Raw genomic sequence first — 18,818 nt, 5'->3', positions numbered from 1 at the left:
CTAAATTGGGTAGTGAGACAGAGTCTGTATGTCACTCACAAAGGCTAAAATATTTATCTGGCCTTTTACAGAAAAATACTGCCAACCCCTGGACTGGAATGTCTAAACTTCATCTCTGGACTCTTCTCTCTTTACTGTCATTGCTAGATCACAGGGAGGCACTATAAGGGTGTGGTTAATACCCAGGCTCCAAAGTCTGACAGCCTGGTGGGCTTGCCAGCCTCCCCAAATCCCAGCTATGTGACCTTGGAAAGTTTTCGTCACACCTTTGTGCTTCAGTTTCCTTATCTGTAAAATGGAACATAACATAGTTAGAGGCTTACTTCAGAGTTCAATGATTTCATACATCAAAAACACTTAGAAAAATGTCTATCATGATATTATGATCAGATTTTGTAATAGAATGTTAGATTTGTCAGTGATCCTCTATCAGTACTATTATTGACATCCCAAATGGGAGGCAGATTCGGCTCCTTAAGCCACCCAGGCTTCTACAGTCCCAGTATAGCTACATCATTGCCTTTGATAAATCCATATTCATCACTACAATAGTTCTACTGAGTATTTTTCATAGCTGAGTTATGAAGAGCAGCTGGATTATATTTCCTTTCCTTGTTATTTTTGGTTTTCTTATTAATAGCAATCTTGTTTAAGGACTCTCATTTTTCTCTTGCTTCTTCCACCCTCCTCAGACTCTGCATACATGTCTGTAGGATGGTGTGATATTATACCACAGTATTTAGATGCCCAGTTCAGATTTTGTTCATTCTTTTACTCTCTGTGATACAATTTGAAGAGTTTGACCCTAATTAATCTTCAGGTTCACCAGCTCTTTCCTCAGCTGTATCTACTGGACTGGTCAGCCAGTTAAAGAAATTCTAAATTCATCTCTAATAACATGCTTTTTATTTCTGATGTTTCCCATTTTCCACTTTTTTATAGCTTCCATCTCTTTGCTGAAATTTCTTATCTGTTCATGCATATTATCCACCTTTTCCATTAGAACATTTAATATATTAATCATAATTATTCTGAAGTCCTTTTCTGATAATGCCAGTATCTGAGCTATCTCTGAGTCTAGTTTTATTGATTAATTTATCTCATAGCAGTGGATTGCTTTTCTTCCCTGTGTGTATGTGTGTGTCTCTGTGTCACACATTTTTACTGAATGCTGAACATCTAAAGAAAGAGCAGAGACTGGAGTAAATAGTACTTGTACCCAGAAATAAGCACACCTGTTCTGTCAGTCTTAGTGTGAGTGGTTGAATCCATCTAGTCAGGAGTCAGCTGATTTGGGGTTTTGTTTTCACCCTTGTCACCCTCTGTGCCCTGCAGACTTCACCTTTCCCCAGCTGTGAGTGATGATTGCCTGTGCTTAGAAAAGGAACCTCTGGCCCCACTTTGCTCCTGCTCCAGCCTCAGCAATCAGCAGTCCCTAGATGTGTGTGACACAGAGGGGTGCTCTCCATGCCTCTGTCCCTCCACAGGTGGTAGGTTGCCCTTGCTCTTTAATGCTTGGCTTATGCTGGCAGGGGGTGGGGGGGAAGCTCTGGTGTCCTGGCCCATGCTCAGTCTTGGAGTGGAGCTGTCACAGCATCCCTGCCCTGATCCCCATGTCCATCAAACTTTGCTGTATCCCTGAGTCCCCTCCCCCTTACCTAGTAGCAGTAGACCTCAGCTAAGATCCTGGGCCCACAGGGCTCTCCTTTGCCTCTTCCATGAGCAGAGGATTTTTACATCAGACTCTCCTCCAGACCAGTAGATTTTCACCTGGTCCTTGGGAGGTGAGAAGGTTTACTGCCCTTCCCCCCAGTGGTGTAAAGGTCTTGCTTCCCACAAGAGGAGAGTCCAGGCAAGCATGAGACAACAAGTGCAGGCACCGCGGCAGAAGCAGATAATCTCCTGCATGCCTGTGCCACTGAGGGGGACTCTCTCTGGCCTTCTGAGAACTGCCCCGATCTTTCTCATCAGCACCTGGTAAGGGTCCATGGAAATAGCTGGTGAATAAGTGCAAAATCCCCATGTGTTGAAGCTCCAGCTGTTCCACACTGGCTAACTCACACTTGGCCTTCAAGAACTCATTAAGGGGCTTCCATGGTGGATCAGTGGTAAAGAATCCACCTGCCAGTGCAGGAGATACAGGTTCAGTCCCCGATCCAGGAAGATCCCACATGCCACAGAGCAACTAAGCTCGTGGGCCACAACTATTGAGCCTGTGCTCTAGAGCCTGGGAAACGCAACTACCGAGCCCACGTGCCTCAACTACTGAAGCCTAGAGCCAGGGCTCTGCCACAAGAGAAGCCACTGCCATGAGAAGCTTGTGTACCTCAACGAAGAGTAGCTCCCACTCCCCACAACTAGAGAAAGCCCGTGCACAGCAACGAAGACCCAGCACAGCCAAAAATAAATAGTTTTAAAGAGAACATTACGGACCTTTAAAAAAAGAATTCATTAAAACATTAGCTGATTTCTTCTTACTTTGTCACTTGTATGGTGACCGTCTCTTACTCCTCCTGGGTACTGTCAAAGGTGTAACAGTCCCATCTTTGCTTGGTGGGGCTTGTGACTCTGTTTTCTGGGTCCTCTTCTGACCTCAGGTCCTAGAAGTTCTCCAGAAAAGTACTGATTTCTGTAGACTATCTGAATTTTTCCTGTTGTTACAAAGGGAATGATGTTCTATTGTGGCATTTGATGTCATAAGCAGAAAACTAAACTAATATACTTTAAATCTTATGTGCATATTTGACTTACTCAGTTAGTCAATAGCTTCATGTTTCTCCTAAACAACACAAGCATTTAGAACAGTTTTACTCTTCTTGTCCTCCACCCTGATCACATATTGTTGTGGATAAGTCCGTGGTTTCCACCTTATTTTTTATTTACTGCACACAGGCAACATTCTCTAATATCATCAATTTAACTTAGATTTTCCATGTCCTTACCAGTTTCTTTGCTCATCACTCTTCCTACTTCTCCGGCAGCCCTTATGAAGTAGTTTTCCTTCTTTCTGAAGTACATGCTTTTGGAGTTTCCTGTTCACAGTATGTCCACAGACAGTGTGTCAGCTGGGGATTTGTTAGAAATTCAGAAACTCAGGGCCCACCCTAGGCCTGCTCAATGAGGACCTGTACGTAATCCCCAGGGGATCCTCTGCATTTAAATTTGGGGACTGCTGATTAGGACAGCGTTTGCTGAACTTGCTTGATAATCAGAGGAACCTGGGGCAGTTGCCTGCCCAGGAACCTCCGGCCCCATCTCAATCTGCTTGTTGTTGTTCAGTCGCTAAGTTGTGTCCAACTCTTTGTGACCCCTGGGCTGCAGCACACCAGACTTCCCTGTCCTTCACCTTCTTCCAGAGCTTGCTCAAACTCATGTCCATTGAGTCAGCGATGCCATCCAACCATCTTGTCCTCTTGCCTTCTTGTCATCCCCGTTTCCTCTTGCCTTCACTCTTTCCCAGCATCAGCGTTTTTTTTTTTCCAACGAGTCAGCTCTTCACATCAGGTGGCCAGAGTATTGGAGCTTCAGCTTCAGCATCAGTCCTTCCAATGAATATTCAGGACTGATTTCCTTTAAGATTGACTGGTTTTATCTCCTTGCAGTCCAATAGACTCTCGAGAGTCTTCTCCAACACCACAATTCAAAAGCATCAATTCTTTGGCACTCAGCCTTCTTTATGGTCCAACTCTCATGTCCATACATAACTACTGGAAAAAATCATAGCTTTGACTAAATAGACCTTTGTCGGCAAAATAATGTCTCTGCTTTTTAATACATTGTCTAGGTTTCTTATAGCTTTCCTTCTAAGGAGCAAGCATCTTTTAATTTCATGGCTATAGTCACTGTCCACAGTGATTTTGGAGCCCAAGAAAATAAAATCTGCCACCGTTTCCACTTTTTCCCCTTCTATTTGCCATGAAGTAATGGGATGGGTTGCCATGATCTTAGTTTTTTGAATGCTGAGTTTTAAGCCAGCTTTTTCACTTCCTCTTTCACCTTCGTCAAGAGGCTCTTTAGTTCTTCATATTCTACCATTAGGGTGGTATCATCTGCATATCTGAGGTTATTGATATTTCTCCCAGAAATCTTGATTCCAGCTTGTGATTCATCCAGCCCTGCATTTTGCATGATGTACTCTGCATTGAAGATAAATAAGCAGGGTGACAATATACTGCCTTGTCATACTCCTTTCTCAATTTTGAACCACTCAGTTGTTCCATGTCCGGTTCTAACTATTACTGCTTGGGCCACCATAACAAAATACCATAGTTGGGATGACTTCAACAACAGAAATCTATTTCCCTAAGTTCTGGAGTCTAGAAGTCCAAGGTTGGGGTACCAACCAATTCAGTTCCTGGTGAGGGCTCTTCTTGGCTTGTGGACAGCCACCTTCTCACTATGCCCTCATGCGGCAGAGAGGGTCAGTTCTGAGGTGTCTTCCTCCTCTTATAAGGCACTGGCCCCACTGGATCAGGACCCCACCACATGGCTTCATTTAACCTTCATCACCTCCTGACCGCCATCACCAAATGCAGTCACATTGGGGGTTAAGGCTTCAACACATTAATAGGGAGTAGGGAGGGGGAGACAAACATTTAGTCCATAACAGGCCTCCATCTGGGCAAAACCAAGAAATCTTATAAGGTAAGACCTCTGAAACTGTACTATATATAACCAGCATGTTAGGCCTTTCCTGTGATCAAGCAGGTTTGGGAAGCACAGCTTTGAAATACTCTTTTCCATTGCAAACCTTAGTTTTATTTATTTGAATATGACTTTATTTGGTACTCATCCTTCAGTAATAGTTTAACTGGTTAAAAAATCTGGACTTAGTTATAGACTCAGTATCCTGAAGATTTAGCTTTACTGTCTCTGACTTCCACTGCTGCTGTTATGAGTTGTCCTTCTTGTCAGATGAGCTTTTTCCCCACTGAACTGTTTTCCCCTTGGTATCCTGCATTTTTACCATGAGGCACCTAACCATGGGACTCTCTTTATTTATTCTGCTTTGGGTCTGTTGTGATTCTTGAATCTGAACATTAATAACATTTATTAATTTTGGAAACTTGTCACCACTGTCTTTTTAATATTGTGGCTTCCCAGGTGGCACGAGAGGTAAACAACCCACCTGCCAATGCAAGAGACATAGAGATGTGTGTTCAATCCCTGAGTAGCGAGGATCCCCTGGAGAAGGGCGTGGCAACCCACTCCAGTATTCTTGCCTGGAGAATTGCATGGACAGAGGAGCCTGGTGGGCCACAGTCCATGGGGTCACAAAGAGTCAGACATGACTGAAATGACTTAGCACAAGTGCACACACATGCGCCCACATAATCTTTTTTTCTCCTTCTTAAATTCTGATTATGTATGCACTCAATTTTGCTCACTCTACCTTCCATATATCTTTTAGAGAAAAATTTCCATCTCTTTGATTTTGCGCCCCACATTGTGGGTTCTTTAGAACTACATTCAAATTCACTAAATCTCTCTTCAGTTCTGTTGTATCTTCCACTTAACGCATCCATTGTGGATTTTTTAACATTTAATTTCAGCAATTATATTTTTTTATTTCTATAATTTCCAAGTGATTCTTTTCCAGATTGATTTTTTCTATTTTTTTCTTTTAATATTTCAAACATACTTGAGTTATTTCTACATCAGCTAGCTACTGCTGCCTAACAAATTGCCCCCATACTCAGGGGCTTAAAACAACAATTATTTATCATGACATACATTCATCAGTGGGCTAGGGGCAGCTCACCTAATGTGGGTCAGGCTCAGCTGGAGCAGCTCTGTACCATGAACTTCATCTTCCTATAAGGACAAGCAAGCACGTCCTTCTCCATGTAGAAATTCATGGAGACAAGTAGGAGCACACTTAGGCCTAGCCTCAGTACTGGAACACATCATTACCAAAGCTACAGGGGCAAACCCACACTGAAGAGAGGGAGGACATATTTTCTGCCTCCTCAGGAGTAGCAACTACAAAGGCATAGAGGCAGAGAGATGTCAAGGTTTGGGGCCTGTGATGCCAGCCTCCACACATTCTGGATCAGATAATCCCAAAATATGAATCCTTGGGGTTCTAGTCCTGCTGTTAGCTGTTTCCCACTCATGGAAGCTGGTCTTTTCATAAACCTAAGTCCATGTTCAGTTTGGCTTTGTCTATGAGAATCCTTTATTACTTGAGCTAAGTTTTCCTCCAGAGAATATGTGTGTTTATCTCCATCAGATACCTGGAGACACTACCAGCCTAAAATTAATTTCTCAGCTTGAGGTTTCCTTGACCACAGGATCATGTAGACTCATGCTCCATACCTGCATGACAATCAGCCTGGGATTATACATTCTCCAGGGAGGACAGTTGTTTTCCACCCAATAAAGTTCTTCTTTGCCCTCTTTTGTTAGATATAGAGACAGAAGCAGGAAGAGCAGAGAGACAGAAAGAGGTAACAAATTATTCACATCAAGGCCAATCTTTAGGAGAACAGGTCATTCAAAGGAAAAGTTAGTAATTTTTTAATGTAGAGAGTCTGTATGAAAATAATTGGTATATTACAGAAGTTATTCAAGCATATATAAAAAGAACAAAGAATGGACACATGCCAATTCAGTATAAGGAAGGCTACTTCTTTCTGGAATCAATGGGGAAATATCCCTTTTGAGGGTCTGTTTGCTTGGGTCCATTGATCCTATTTTAGATTTAGAGGAAGACTTCATTCCTCTTCAGCTTTTGTGTCAAACCCTTGCTGATTTGCTTTTTCTCTTGCTCAGAAGAACAAATTTTGAATGAGAATATGGAGTGGAAGGCCAAACTTGCCCACTCACTAGTGACTGGTCATAGATGCATGACATCACATGCCAGCTGGTTTTCTCCTCAGGAAAGTGGAGGTGGTGACACAAATGAGGTGGTGTAAGTTAAAGGTGATGTGCACAAACACAGTGGTCTTGCCTTATTCCATTTCAAAAATGTTTTATCAATATCCCACTGCATCCTCGGGCAATTCTTGAGCTGTAGCATCAAATAAACTTACCCCAGGAATGTTCCCCACTCAGAAAGTTACAGCAGCCTGTGCTGGGAATGCAGTGGAGGAAATGAGAGGGGGACACAGCATGGAGAAGAAGTGAACTTATCTCCACAGTGCTGGTCATAGGTTCTGGTTCTGTCTGACTAGACAGGCAGCAGGTCAGACAGACGCACTGTTTGAGTCCCCAAGATGCTTCATTCACCCCGTTTACTCTGTGCTTTCCTTTCTGGTCATGGTCATTCCTTCCCACAAACCTGTGCTTCCAACTGGTTATCTGTTCTTCCTATGGGAATCCTTTCTTTAGTATTCAGTCAGTTCAGTTCAGTCTCTCAGTTGTGTCCAACTCTTTGCGACCCCATGAATTGCAGCACACCAGGCCTCCCTGTCCATCATCAACTCCTGGAGTTTACCCAAACTCATGTCCACCGACTCGAGTCAGTGATGCCATCCAGCCGTCTCATCCTCTGTTGTCCCCTTCTCCTCCTGCCCCCAATCCTTCCCAGAATCAGGGTCTTTTCCAATGAGTCAACTCTTCGCATGAGGTGGCCAAAGTATTGGAGTTTCAGCTTCAACATCAGTCCTTCCAATGAACACCCAGGACTGATCTTCTTTAGGATGGAGTGGTTAGATCTCCTCGCAGTCCAAGGGACTCTCAAGAGTCTTCTTCAACACCACAGTTCAAAAGCATCAATTCTTCAGCACTCAGCTTTCTTCACAGTCCAACTCTCACATCCATACATGACTACTGGAAAAACCATAGCCTTGACTAGATGGACCCTTGTTGGCAAAGTAATGTCTCTGCTTTTTAATATGCTATCTTGGTTGGTCATAACTTTCCTTCCAAGGAGTAAGCGTCTTTTAATTTCACGGCTGCAATCACCATCTGCAGTGATTTTGGAGCCCAAAAAAATAAAATCTGACACTGTTTCCACTGTTTCCCCATCTATTTCCCATAAAGTGATGGGACCAGATGCCATGATCTTAGTTTTCTGAATGTTGAGCTTTAAGCCAACTTTTTCACTCTCCTCTTTCACTTTCATCAAGAGGCTTTTTAGTTCCTCTTCACTTTCTGCCATAAGTGTAGTGTCATCTGCATATCTGAGATTATTGATATTTCTCCCGGCAATTTTGATTCCAGCTTGTGCTTCTTCCAGTCCAGCGTTTCTCATGATGTACTCTGCATAGTATTGGGTAGGCCAAAAAATTCATTTGTGAGATGCTACAGAATGCCCAAATGAACTTTTTGGCCAACCCAATGTTTGTTGTAGTGAGTGCATCTGTAATGGAGACAAATTCTCTCAATTTTTACCTGAGATATCTTTATTTTACTTTCACTTGTTAATTAAATTTTTGCTGAATATAGAATTCTAAGTTGATAGTTTGTTTTCTTCATGCATCCATTCAAGGGTTCATTCCATCATCTCCTGACCAACATTATTTGTGATGAGAAGCCAGGCATTAATCTTATTGTTGCTGTCATTTAGTTGCTAAGTTGTGCCCAACTCTTTGCGACGCTATGGACTGTAGCCCACCAAGCTCCTCTGTTCACGGGATTTCCCAGACAAGAATACTGGAGCAGGTTGCCATTTCCTTCTCCCAGGAATCTACCCACCCCAGGGATTGAACCCACATCTCCAGGCAGAGTCTTTACCACTGAGCCAGCAGGGAAGCCCCAGTCTTTTTGTAGCTCCCGTGAATTGAAGTCTTTTTCTCCTCTGGCTGCTTTTACAAATATCTCTCTCTCTCTCTCTCTGTAGTTCTCAGTAGTCTGATTTTAATGCTGCTACATGCAGGTTTCTTTATATTTGTCCTACTTGAGATATATTGCAGTTTTGGGATCTGTAGGCTAATGCCTTTCATTTTCTCTTTAAACATTTGGATATGTATCTGTCTGTGATGTAAACTAAACATGAATTTATTTTGATGTCCCCACCTCTAATCCATGACCACATGATCATTCTGCCCCCTCTCCTTGTTTATCTGTAACTCCTCTTGCAGCATTAATGCACCTGGCCTTCTGTTATTTACTTGCCTACTTATTCAATTCTAACATAGTCGTATCATGGTTTCAGAATTGTTAACATGTATTCCCATGGGGGAGAACTTTATCAATTAGAGCGCAGTGCTGCATACAGCTCTTTTGCCTTCAGTCTTGTGGAATCTACTCATTTCCAAGGTGAGTGAGCTCAGCATGTTGTGCCCCCACCCCTTTCAGTGAGGTTACTGCACGCACTGTGATATATTTAAATTCTCATGCTGTGCTTCATCCTGGGGTCTCCTGCCCTTCTAAATGATCTTTTTAAAATTTATATACACCAGTGTTTACACTCTCTGGTATAAAGTTCTGTGGGTTTTTTCAAGTGTTTAATATGTCACATCCACCATTACAGTATTAGAAAGAATAGTTTCACTGCCCTAAATTTTCCTGTGCTTCACCTCTCCTGAGTCCACCAGCACCACCTCTGCTTCATACCTTCCACCAGATCCCTGGAAATCATTGTTTACTTTCTCTATAGCTTTGTTTTCCTGGAATGTCATATAATTGGAATCAATGTATGTAGCTTTTTCAACATGGCTTCTTTCACTTAGCAATATACAACTTAAGATTCATTCACATCTTTTTGTGACTTGATAGCTTTTTCCTTTTTATTGCTGAATGATAATTCCATTCAATAAATGTAATGCAGTTTATTCATTATCCTATTGAAGGACATCAGGGTTGCTTCTAGTTTTTTTGAAGTTATAGATAAAGCTGCTGTAACTATTCACATTTAGGTTTTTGCACAGACATAAGTTTTGAAGTCAGTTGTGTAGCCACCTAGGAGTGGAGTTGCTGGTCATGTTGTAAGACTGTGGTTTTGTAAGAAACTGGCAAACTGTCTTCTAAGACAACAGTTCCAACTGTAGCATTTTTCATCCCCACCAGCAATAAGTGAGAGTTCCCAGTGCTCTGTACCCTCATTAGCAGTCGATATCATCAGTTGCTTATTTTGTCCATTCAAATAGGTCTGTTATGCTACCTCACTGTTGTTTTAATGTACATTCTCTAATGAAAAATGATGTTAAGCATCTTTTCATATGTTTACTTTTCAACTGTATATTTTCTTTGGTTAGGTGTCTTCATATCTTTTATGTTCTCTTACTTTTGAGTTTTAAGAGTTCTTTGTAACTTTTGGATACCAGTGTTCCATCAAATATGTGTTTGCAAATATTTTCTCTCAGTTTGTGGCTCATATTTTCATTCTTAGCAAGACTTTCACAGAGCAGAAGTTTTTTACTTTAATTTTCAAGTCTCAGTTTAATTCATTAAGTCTCACTTGTCAAATATTTTCTTTCCTGGATGATGCTGTTTGTGTCCTATTTTAAAGATCATCACCAAACCAAGGTCATGTAGATTTTCTCCCATCTACTTCAAGAAATGTTAAACCTGTGTATATTATATTTATCTGTATGGTTCATTTTGAGTTAATTTTTGTGTGAGGCATAAGGCCTGTGTCTAATATTTTGGTTTGTTTTTGTGTTTGAATGTCCAGTTGTTCATTTTGAAACATTTATTGAATGGCTATACTTTCTCCATTGAGTTGCCTTTGTGCCTCTGTCAAATGTCAGTTGACTATATTTGTGTGGGTTCATTTTTGGATCCTCTATTTTGCTGCATTGATCTTTATACTAGAGAGTGTATACTATTCAGGGTCTTTCCCAATGAGTCTGCTGTTCACATCAGGTGGCCAAAGTATTGGAGCTTCAGCGTCAGCATCAGTCCTTACAGTGAATGTTCAAGTTGGATTTCCTTTAGAATTGACTGGTTGGATCTCCTTGCAATCCACGGGACTCCCAAGAGTCTTCTCCAACACCACAGTTCAAAAGCATCAATTCTTTGACACTCAGCCTTCTTTATGGTTCAACTCTCACATCCATGCATGACTACTGGAAAAACCATAGCTTTGACTATATGAACCTTTGTCAGCAAAGAAATGTCTCTGCTTTCTAGTACAGTGTCTAGGTTTGTCAGAGCTTTTCTTCTAAGGAGCAAACATCTTTTAATTTCGTGGCTGTAGTCACCATCCACAGTGATTTTGAAGCCCAAGAAAATAAAATCTGTCACTGTTTCCAATTTTTCCCCATCTATTTGCCATGAAGTGATGGGACTGGATGCCATGATCTTCGTTTTTTGAATGTTGAGTTTTAAGCCAGCTTTTTCACTCTCCTCTTTCACCCTCATCAAGAGGCTCTTTAGTTCCTCTTCGCTCTCTGCCATTAGAGTGATATCATCTGCATATCTGAGGTCGTTGATATTTCTCCCAGCAATCTTTATTCCAGTTTGTGATTCATCCAGCCTGGCATTTTGCATGATGTACTCTGCATAGAAGTTAAATAAGTTAAATAACTCTGATATCTGTTCACCAACAAATCCACTTTGGGCTTTTGTTTATTTTCTTGGTTATGGGTCACATTTGCCTGCTTCCTCATGGGGCAGGATTTCTCCCAGCTTTCCTGCCCTGGCCCTGCCTTCATCTGCATCACTGCAGTGCATCAGGGGAGGCCCCAGAGAAAGAAATAGAGCCTTGTATGATGGGGGCTCCTTGGAACCCAGCGTCCCTCCCACCAGCCCAAAGGCAGGTGCAATGCAGGCGTGCATGCTTAGTCACTCAGTTGTGTCCAACTCTCTGGGACCCCATGGACTGTAGCCCGCCAGGCTCCTCTGTTCATGAGATTTTTGAGGTAAGAATACTGGAGTGGGTTGCCATTTCCTTCTCCAGGAGATCTTCCTGACCCAGGGATCAAAACTGCATCTCTTGTGTTTCCTGCTTTGCAGGTGGATTCTCTACCCAGCAGGTACAAAGGGCTTGTCACAAATCCTTCCACTCTGTAGGAGGCATGCTCCTCCTCCTGCCCCTCCTCCTGCCCCAGGCACAGATGAAACAGCCACAGGTCCCTCTGGTCCTGGGAGGGCTTGGCTCTTTGTGGAATTCATTTGGGTTTCTTTATGTCTTCAGCTGTCTGCTGCTTTCTAAAATTCTCATGTCGCTTCTCCAGCTTGCTGTTCTTATTCAGTTGGGAGCCACAATCCGCGCCCTAATCAGAAGCAAAGGCCTCTTCCTCCCTGTCTTCCATGCCACCCCCAACTCACCGCTGTCTCTTTGGCCAGAGCTCAGACAGCTAGTCCACTCTTCCACAAAGGCATAGCCATTGTCTGGAAGCCCTGTGGGTTTTTGTAACTGGCACCTGCCCATGGGGCAGACAGATGTCACACCCACTCAGCACTGCGTTTCTCTTTCTGATCTGTGCGACTGTTGTCCTCATCTCCAAAGCTCAGATTTGCTTTTAAACAGTTTGCCTCAATCTACGTATCACTTTTCTCCTGTTTCCACTGAACCAGGGGCCCCTTAAGGGCAGGGCCCGTGTAGGCCTTAGATCTGATTCTCCAGGGTCCAGCACCAGGGCTGGTTGATAATATTAACACAAGTTGGACTCACGGATGAAGAAACAGATGGCGGGGAAACTCCTGTCCCCACCCCTACCCCACATCACAGACCCCGGGGGACACCAGCATGTCCAGGGCCTCCTGCACCCCCCACAGTTGTAGTGCTCACAGCCTTGACCTGGACAAGACCCTCCGTGTGTCTCCCTGGTGGGGAAGGTGGCCAGGGCTGGTGGGCACTCTCCCTGAACGTGATCAGCCCCCTCCTGCCACTGGCCCGTCCTTCTCACAACCCCTTCAGGCCAATGCTGACCAAGCAGTGGCCCCTCCCACACAGTAGACAAATGATGGAGGGCAGCTTTGCACTCTCAGCTGCCAGTAAAAGTGGTGGGGCTGGAGCTGAGGGTGTGGAGAGTGGGTCAGGAAGTTACCCTGCCCCCCAGAGGACATCCTTTCACCCTAAAGGAGTGCGTTGTCCCTGCCTTAGCAGACCCCAGAAGCTGCCCACCCTGATCTGGGTGAGGCCCGTGATCCTCCAGTCAAGGAGGATGTCAGAAGGCACTTCATTAGGGGAAGAGGTCCTGCCTCAGGACCCCTATGAGTCCAGCAGCGGGAGGGGGGTGCCAGGCAGGTGGGCCCGGAGAGAGAGGCTGGCAAGCCAGGGGAGCCCCACCCCCTCCACTCAGATTTGAGTTCTGCTGGGGCTCCTGTCTTGGTTGACTGGTGACCTGCCCTCATTACAGTAGGCAGGGCCCACCACCCCATGCACGATTCTGCCCCCCATTGCCGCAGGAGAATGCCTGTGCTGCCCCAGACAGGCCATACCACCCCAGAGCTGAGTGCTGTGTTTCTCTCCAGGGAAGTGGCTGCCACTCTTTTCTAGCCGGCTTTGCTTCTCCAAGGAAGAGAAGAACACTGTAAAACGAGCACCCCGAGGTAGCCCCGCCTCCCCTCTCAACACGGGGAGGGGGCTAGGAATCTGCACCCCCATGGGCCAGGCCACCAGCAAGGGCTGGGGAGCCTATAGCCAGGCCGGGTTCCACTGCAAGCTAGAGTGTGCAGCAGGAGGATGGTCCTGCCCAGGACACAGTGTCCAGGAGGTGGGGGGAGGCAGTGGTAGGGATGCAGTCGTGAGTGCCTGCTAGATGCAGGATGTTTCCCCAAGCCTGGGGACCGGTAGGAGTCACACTGCAGCCCTACCGGGAGCTGCTCCATGGACATGGCCAGATGGTGGGGGTTGAGAGTAGGGAGAGAGTAGGGGGGTGCAACGACAGGCAGCACGAGTAGACTGCCTGGAGGAGATGACAGCTCATAGGTGAGAGATGGCTGGGCCCACAGGGTGGAGGGCATCATGGCCAGCTTCAGCCCTCAGAGGGGGCTCAGAGGGTGTAAAGGGGATCCAGGGTCACTGCAGGGGTCAAGCCAGAGTGAGCTTACCCTCACTTAAGGCCCCAGGCCTGGGCAACCTGGGGAGGATGCCCTCAGGGCCCAGGCTGGGCCACAGGAGGTGGGATAACTTTGAAGCTTGACCCTGCCCACTCCAGCCGTCCCTACCCCATGGGTGCCCTGCCCACCCCTGCCTGCGCCACTGGCACCTGACCATCCTTGTCCTGCATTCACGTTCATCGCTCCTTACCTGCAGAGATCAAAACCCCTAAGGACAAGGTCGAGACCTGCACCACCCCTGGCTGCGTGATGGCAGGTAAGCCCGCCTCCCTGCTGAGCGTTCCCCCGGGTAGGGGGGTGGCGGTGATGGTGGTGTAGGCACTGCCCGAGGCCAGGAGGAGCCACACACACATATACACACACACATACATACACACATATACACATATGCACATACCTACACATGTACACATACACCCATATATACACATACACACACACACACACACACATACACACACACACACATACACACACGGTGCTGGGCTGGTGGGCAGACCTGGCTGTGAACACAGGCAGGGACTCCTCTGCGGGTGTCTCACCCCCTGTGCTGCCCAGGAAGCCTCTCCCTGCCCACTGAAGCCCACAGGGACCCCACATGCTCTTTTTCGCATTTACAGAAAGAAGATCACACAAACACACACTCTCAAGTTTTCTCCCAGGAATTCATCTTAAAATTGGGTGCCACGTGTAGCTATTTGCAGATAAAACACAGTGAAAATGGTACAAAGAAACACTAGTGTAAAAACTCAGAAATGTGATTCTTCTGCCCACACTGGGGCCATGGAGAGACCCCTGTAGTGCTGCCTCCTGTGAGGTCCCAGCCATGTAAAGCAGGTGAGGGAGGGTCCTGGGTGGGGGTCCAGCCTGGCCAGCCTGGCTGAAAGCATCCCACCACTGTCCCTGCCACTCGGGGTTCTGGGGGCAAAGACAGCCCTCCAACCGGACATGAAGCCCCGTGGTGGATGACAGCCACCCATCCCCCACGGACACAGTGACCTGATACAGGGCTCTGGGGCAGGGCCAGCGTCGAGCACTTGCTGCAAGCCAGGTGGGCTCGGACCACCAGCATCGCAGATTTGCAGATGTGGAAGGGGAGGATCAGAGCGGTCACAGGGGTCCAAGGTTGTGTGGCTGATAACTGGGGTCCCTAGAGCTGGGGGCTTCCCTGGTGGCTCAGATGGTAAAGAATCCGCCTGCAATGCAGGAGACCTGGATTCAGTTCCTGGGTTGGGAAGATTCCTTGGAGAAGGAAATGGCAACTCACTCCAGTGTTCTTGTCTGGAGAATCCCATGGACAGAGGAGCCTGGGGGCTACAGTCCATGGACTTGCAAAGAGTCAGACGTTACTGAGCGACTAACACACACTAGAGCTGGAGCCCCTGCTTACAACCGCCCTGAGGTCCCACGGTGACTAACACTCCCAAGGGCACTTGGCTGTGACTGAATATCTGACCGCCCATTGGGCTGTCCACACCCGGTCCCCCCTCTCCCTCCGCACCCCCTGGGGACGGACAGCTGCCAGGATCCTCCAGAACATGGACCCGTCCATGGAGCCGTGTGACGACTTCTACCAGTACGCATGCGGAGGCTGGCTGCGGCGCCACGTGATCCCTGAGACCAACTCGCGCTACAGCATCTTTGACATCCTTCGGGACGAGCTGGAGATCATCCTCAAAGGTGAGCACAGCCTCCACCACGGGGAGCAGGGGGATAGCCAGCGGAGCCCTCCTCACCCAGCGGGCTGGGGAGAGGGAGTCCCTTGGGATGAAGCCTCACTCTGGGCTGGGACTGTGACCCTTCCGCCCTACCAGCAGTCACCTGAGGCCTCTGTTCGGCTTCTCTGCCCACAGCGGTGCTGGAGAACTCCACCACCAAGGACCGGCCAGCCGTGCAGAAGGCCAAGGTGCTCTACCGCTCCTGCATGAACGAGAGTGAGTGGCCAGTGGGTCCGCCCTGCCAGGACCCTGTTCTAGGACCCCACGGCCCTCGGCAGAGCAGGGGACAGGGCACCACTCCAAACTCACCTGGGGGGACCGTGTGCCCCCGCTGCCTGACCATAGGGTCCAGGCTTCCTGTGAGCATGGGCTGACTGCCAGCTACCCAGGACCAGCTCACACCCTGACCCTTGGGGGCGACATGTGTTCAGGCAGGAGAGAGATAGTGAGGGATGCATGTGTGTGCATAGATGCGAATGTATGTCTATTGTGTGTGTGCTTGTGTATATATATGTGTGTGTATACATTTGAATGTGTACTGGTGTATGTATGTCTGTGTATTTATGCGTTTGTGTGATTTGTGTATACATATATATGTGGATATGTGTATTAAGTTTGTGTGTGTGTCTGTGTATATGTGTGCGTGTCTATATACATATGCATATGTATGTCTTTGTGTGTATAGGCATATGTGTTTGTGTGTACGTCTTTGTATGCTTGTGTGTATATGTGTATGTGTCTTTGTGTGTGTGTGTGTATGTATATGTGTCTGTGTGATTTGTGTGTATATGTGTACGCCTGTGTGTATGTTGGGGGGGGGGTGTTAGGGGATTTCTCGGGGCACTGGTCTCTATTAAGAAGATTCACACACTGGGCCCCTGCAGCCATCTCCCCTTGGCCACCTGCCTTGGGGTTTTCAAGCCTAGCCCATGCTTTTGGCTGCTCTGGGGACAGCTCCTCGGTGCCAGGGTTCAAGGCTGGCTGTTTCCCCAAGGTCTCTGGAAGGAGGGGCTTGTTCTTGGTGTACCTGAAAGCGGGACTTGTGGGGGCCCCAGCATTCTCTGGGTGTCTCTGTGAAATCTCTGGCTGGTGCACTCCCTCCTCCCCATGGAAACAAGAGGTCACCTGATCTGGTCTGGCCAGCATCTGCCAGTGAAGGAGGTGTCCTGGGTTCCCACACATATAGAGTTTCTGACCTGAGAGACCAAATATTCAAAAGGACAATGGCAGACTGAGTGTAAAAGTACAGCTGTGACCCACGGCCTGCAGCCTGGTGGCCAGTCCATCACCTATGGGAACCAGCCCAGGAAGCCAGTGACTCTTGTCACAACCGGCCCAAGACTGCCAGGACTCCCTAAGTTTTACCCTGCTCTCAGCTTGGGACCCAAGAAAGCAAGCCCAGTGTGCCCTCACCAGCCACGTAGGATACCATACTTCTTACTCCCCCAGATCCTGGCCCCCCTCCCCCTGGACTGCTCCCCCGACAGCTGGCTCTCAAGCCTGTCGAGATCAAGTGACTGGCCAGTCCCTCCCCACCCCGAAGCCTCTGCTTACTCCACAGGCCTCTCTGTTCCCACATACACTGATTCTTGACCCAGGTTCTCCCAAGCTTCCTGAACTACCACACTGGGAGGTTGTGTGTCAAGCTCTGTCAGCAGTTCAGCCACCCGATTCTGGGATTGGAGGGCTCGAGGGCTTCTCCACCGTCAAGTTGGTCCCCCACCCCTGCCCAGAGTGCTGCCTGGGCCTCTTGAGTCCTGCCTGCTCTGGGTCACAGCCCCCAATACCCTCGTCCTGGTGGCACCTGGGCTTTCATCAACCCTGGGCCCCTCCCCGCCTGTGTCCCGTCTCTGCTCTTTCCAGGGCCCCACATGTCCCACTCTGCAGAGTCTGTGTAGGGAGGGTCAGACTTAGTGCTGGGCGTCAGCATACCTGGATGTGCAGCAGGTGTCACATACATACACACACCCCTTGGGCATCAGGTGAGTGACCCCTCCCTCCCCTTTCAGGTGAGATAGAGAAGCGAGACTCACAGCCCCTGCTGAATATCCTGGAGGTGGTGGGAGGCTGGCCAGTGGCCATGGACAAGTGGAACAAGAGCGTAGGTAAGGCAGGGCAGGTGGCCCTGGGCCTGGGGCTCTTTGGAGCCGAGGCCTTCTAGGCCCGAGCTGGGGAGGGTGCAGCAGCTGCTAGTGGGCTCTGGGTGGCTGGTCCCTTCCAGCTCTACAGAGTGGCATCCCTTCCAGAGCCCTAAGGAGAGACCCAGGGCTCCAGCTCTCAGGGCAGGCTCTGCTTCCCGCACTGTTGTTCCCTGTGGACAGTGTGGGGAAAGGCGACCCCAAGCCCCCCTCCAAGGCCCATTGGTGTGCTTGCTGCCACAAACTGGGGTCCCCTACACCCCCGAGTTCTGGGATTCCCCATCAGACGAGGGGCTGAGTTAGACCCCAAAGCCAGCGGGTCTCCAGCATGGGGCGCTGACCCTCAGGCCCCCAGTGGGAGCTGGAACAGCAGCTGGCCGTGATGAACGCACAGTTCAACCGGCGGGTGCTCATCGACCTCTTCATCTGGAACGACGACCAGAACTCAAGCCGGCACATCATCTACGTACGAGCCAGGGGGCCGGGGAGGCTGGGCTCCGCAGGGCCGGGTGGGCCGGGTGTGCTCCAGGGCCCTGCTCTCATCCACAGCTGCAGTACAGAGGACCGGTGCCAACCATTTGGGTTTCTGGGACCCAGGTCCTGACCAGGAGTAAGCCCATGTGCTGAGCTGGTCTTCGGGACACTCTGTCCAGGCCTTTGGCACCAGCTCAGAAAGTCTGACCTCAGAGAGCTACCACTGGCCACAGCTAGAAGGCCACAGAGGACCCGTGTGGAATGTGTCCTCACTTTGGGGGGCGGGAGAGGGTGCCCAAGGCCCTGCAGGTCGGCAAGTGCCCCCTGGCCTCCCCTCAGCCCACCCACAGTCCAGCCCAGGGCAAAAGTTGGGGCTGGTGCCTGCATGCACTCCACATGGAGTTCAGGTTCCTGCCAGGCACAGTCTGGGGGAGGGGCGAGGCTGGGGACCTGGCTCCATGCCCAGGTTCCCACGCTCTGTCTGCAGATAGACCAACCCACTCTGGGCATGCCATCCCGAGAGTACTACTTCAAGGAGAGCAACAACCAGAAGGTGAGTCAGGGGCTGCCGGATGGCACTTTCCCACCTGCC

At 48.1% G+C, this 18,818-nt stretch overlaps 1 protein-coding gene across 39 annotated transcripts in view; it reads left to right on the top strand.

Moving 5' to 3' along the window:
* MMEL1 (membrane metalloendopeptidase like 1) overlaps positions 1-18,818 on the top strand; it is a 51,699-nt gene that overhangs the window by 5,633 nt on the left and 27,248 nt on the right. For 33 of the 39 annotated variants that reach the window (XM_081488421.1, XM_081488440.1, XM_081488427.1 and 30 more), the window contains 7 exons: positions 13,309-13,386; positions 14,093-14,152; positions 15,415-15,576; positions 15,750-15,830; positions 17,624-17,719; positions 18,100-18,218; positions 18,714-18,779. In XM_081488421.1, the coding sequence (XP_081344547.1) occupies positions 13,309-13,386; positions 14,093-14,152; positions 15,415-15,576; positions 15,750-15,830; positions 17,624-17,719; positions 18,100-18,218; positions 18,714-18,779 (662 nt within the window). The remainder of the gene's footprint in view (positions 1-13,308; positions 13,387-14,092; positions 14,153-15,414; positions 15,577-15,749; positions 15,831-17,623; positions 17,720-18,099; positions 18,219-18,713; positions 18,780-18,818) is intronic. The other 6 variants (XM_081488430.1, XM_081488424.1, XM_081488454.1 and 3 more) reach the window with 1 other exon arrangement.

This window comes from Giraffa tippelskirchi, chromosome 5 (assembly GCF_054371585.1).
Source record: "Giraffa tippelskirchi isolate mGirTip1 chromosome 5, T2T-mGirTip1v1.2.pri, whole genome shotgun sequence".
Classification (NCBI taxonomy): Eukaryota; Metazoa; Chordata; class Mammalia; order Artiodactyla; family Giraffidae; genus Giraffa; species Giraffa tippelskirchi.
Note: the sequence above shows the minus strand (reverse complement) of the source record. Positions and strands in the feature narration are given on the sequence as shown.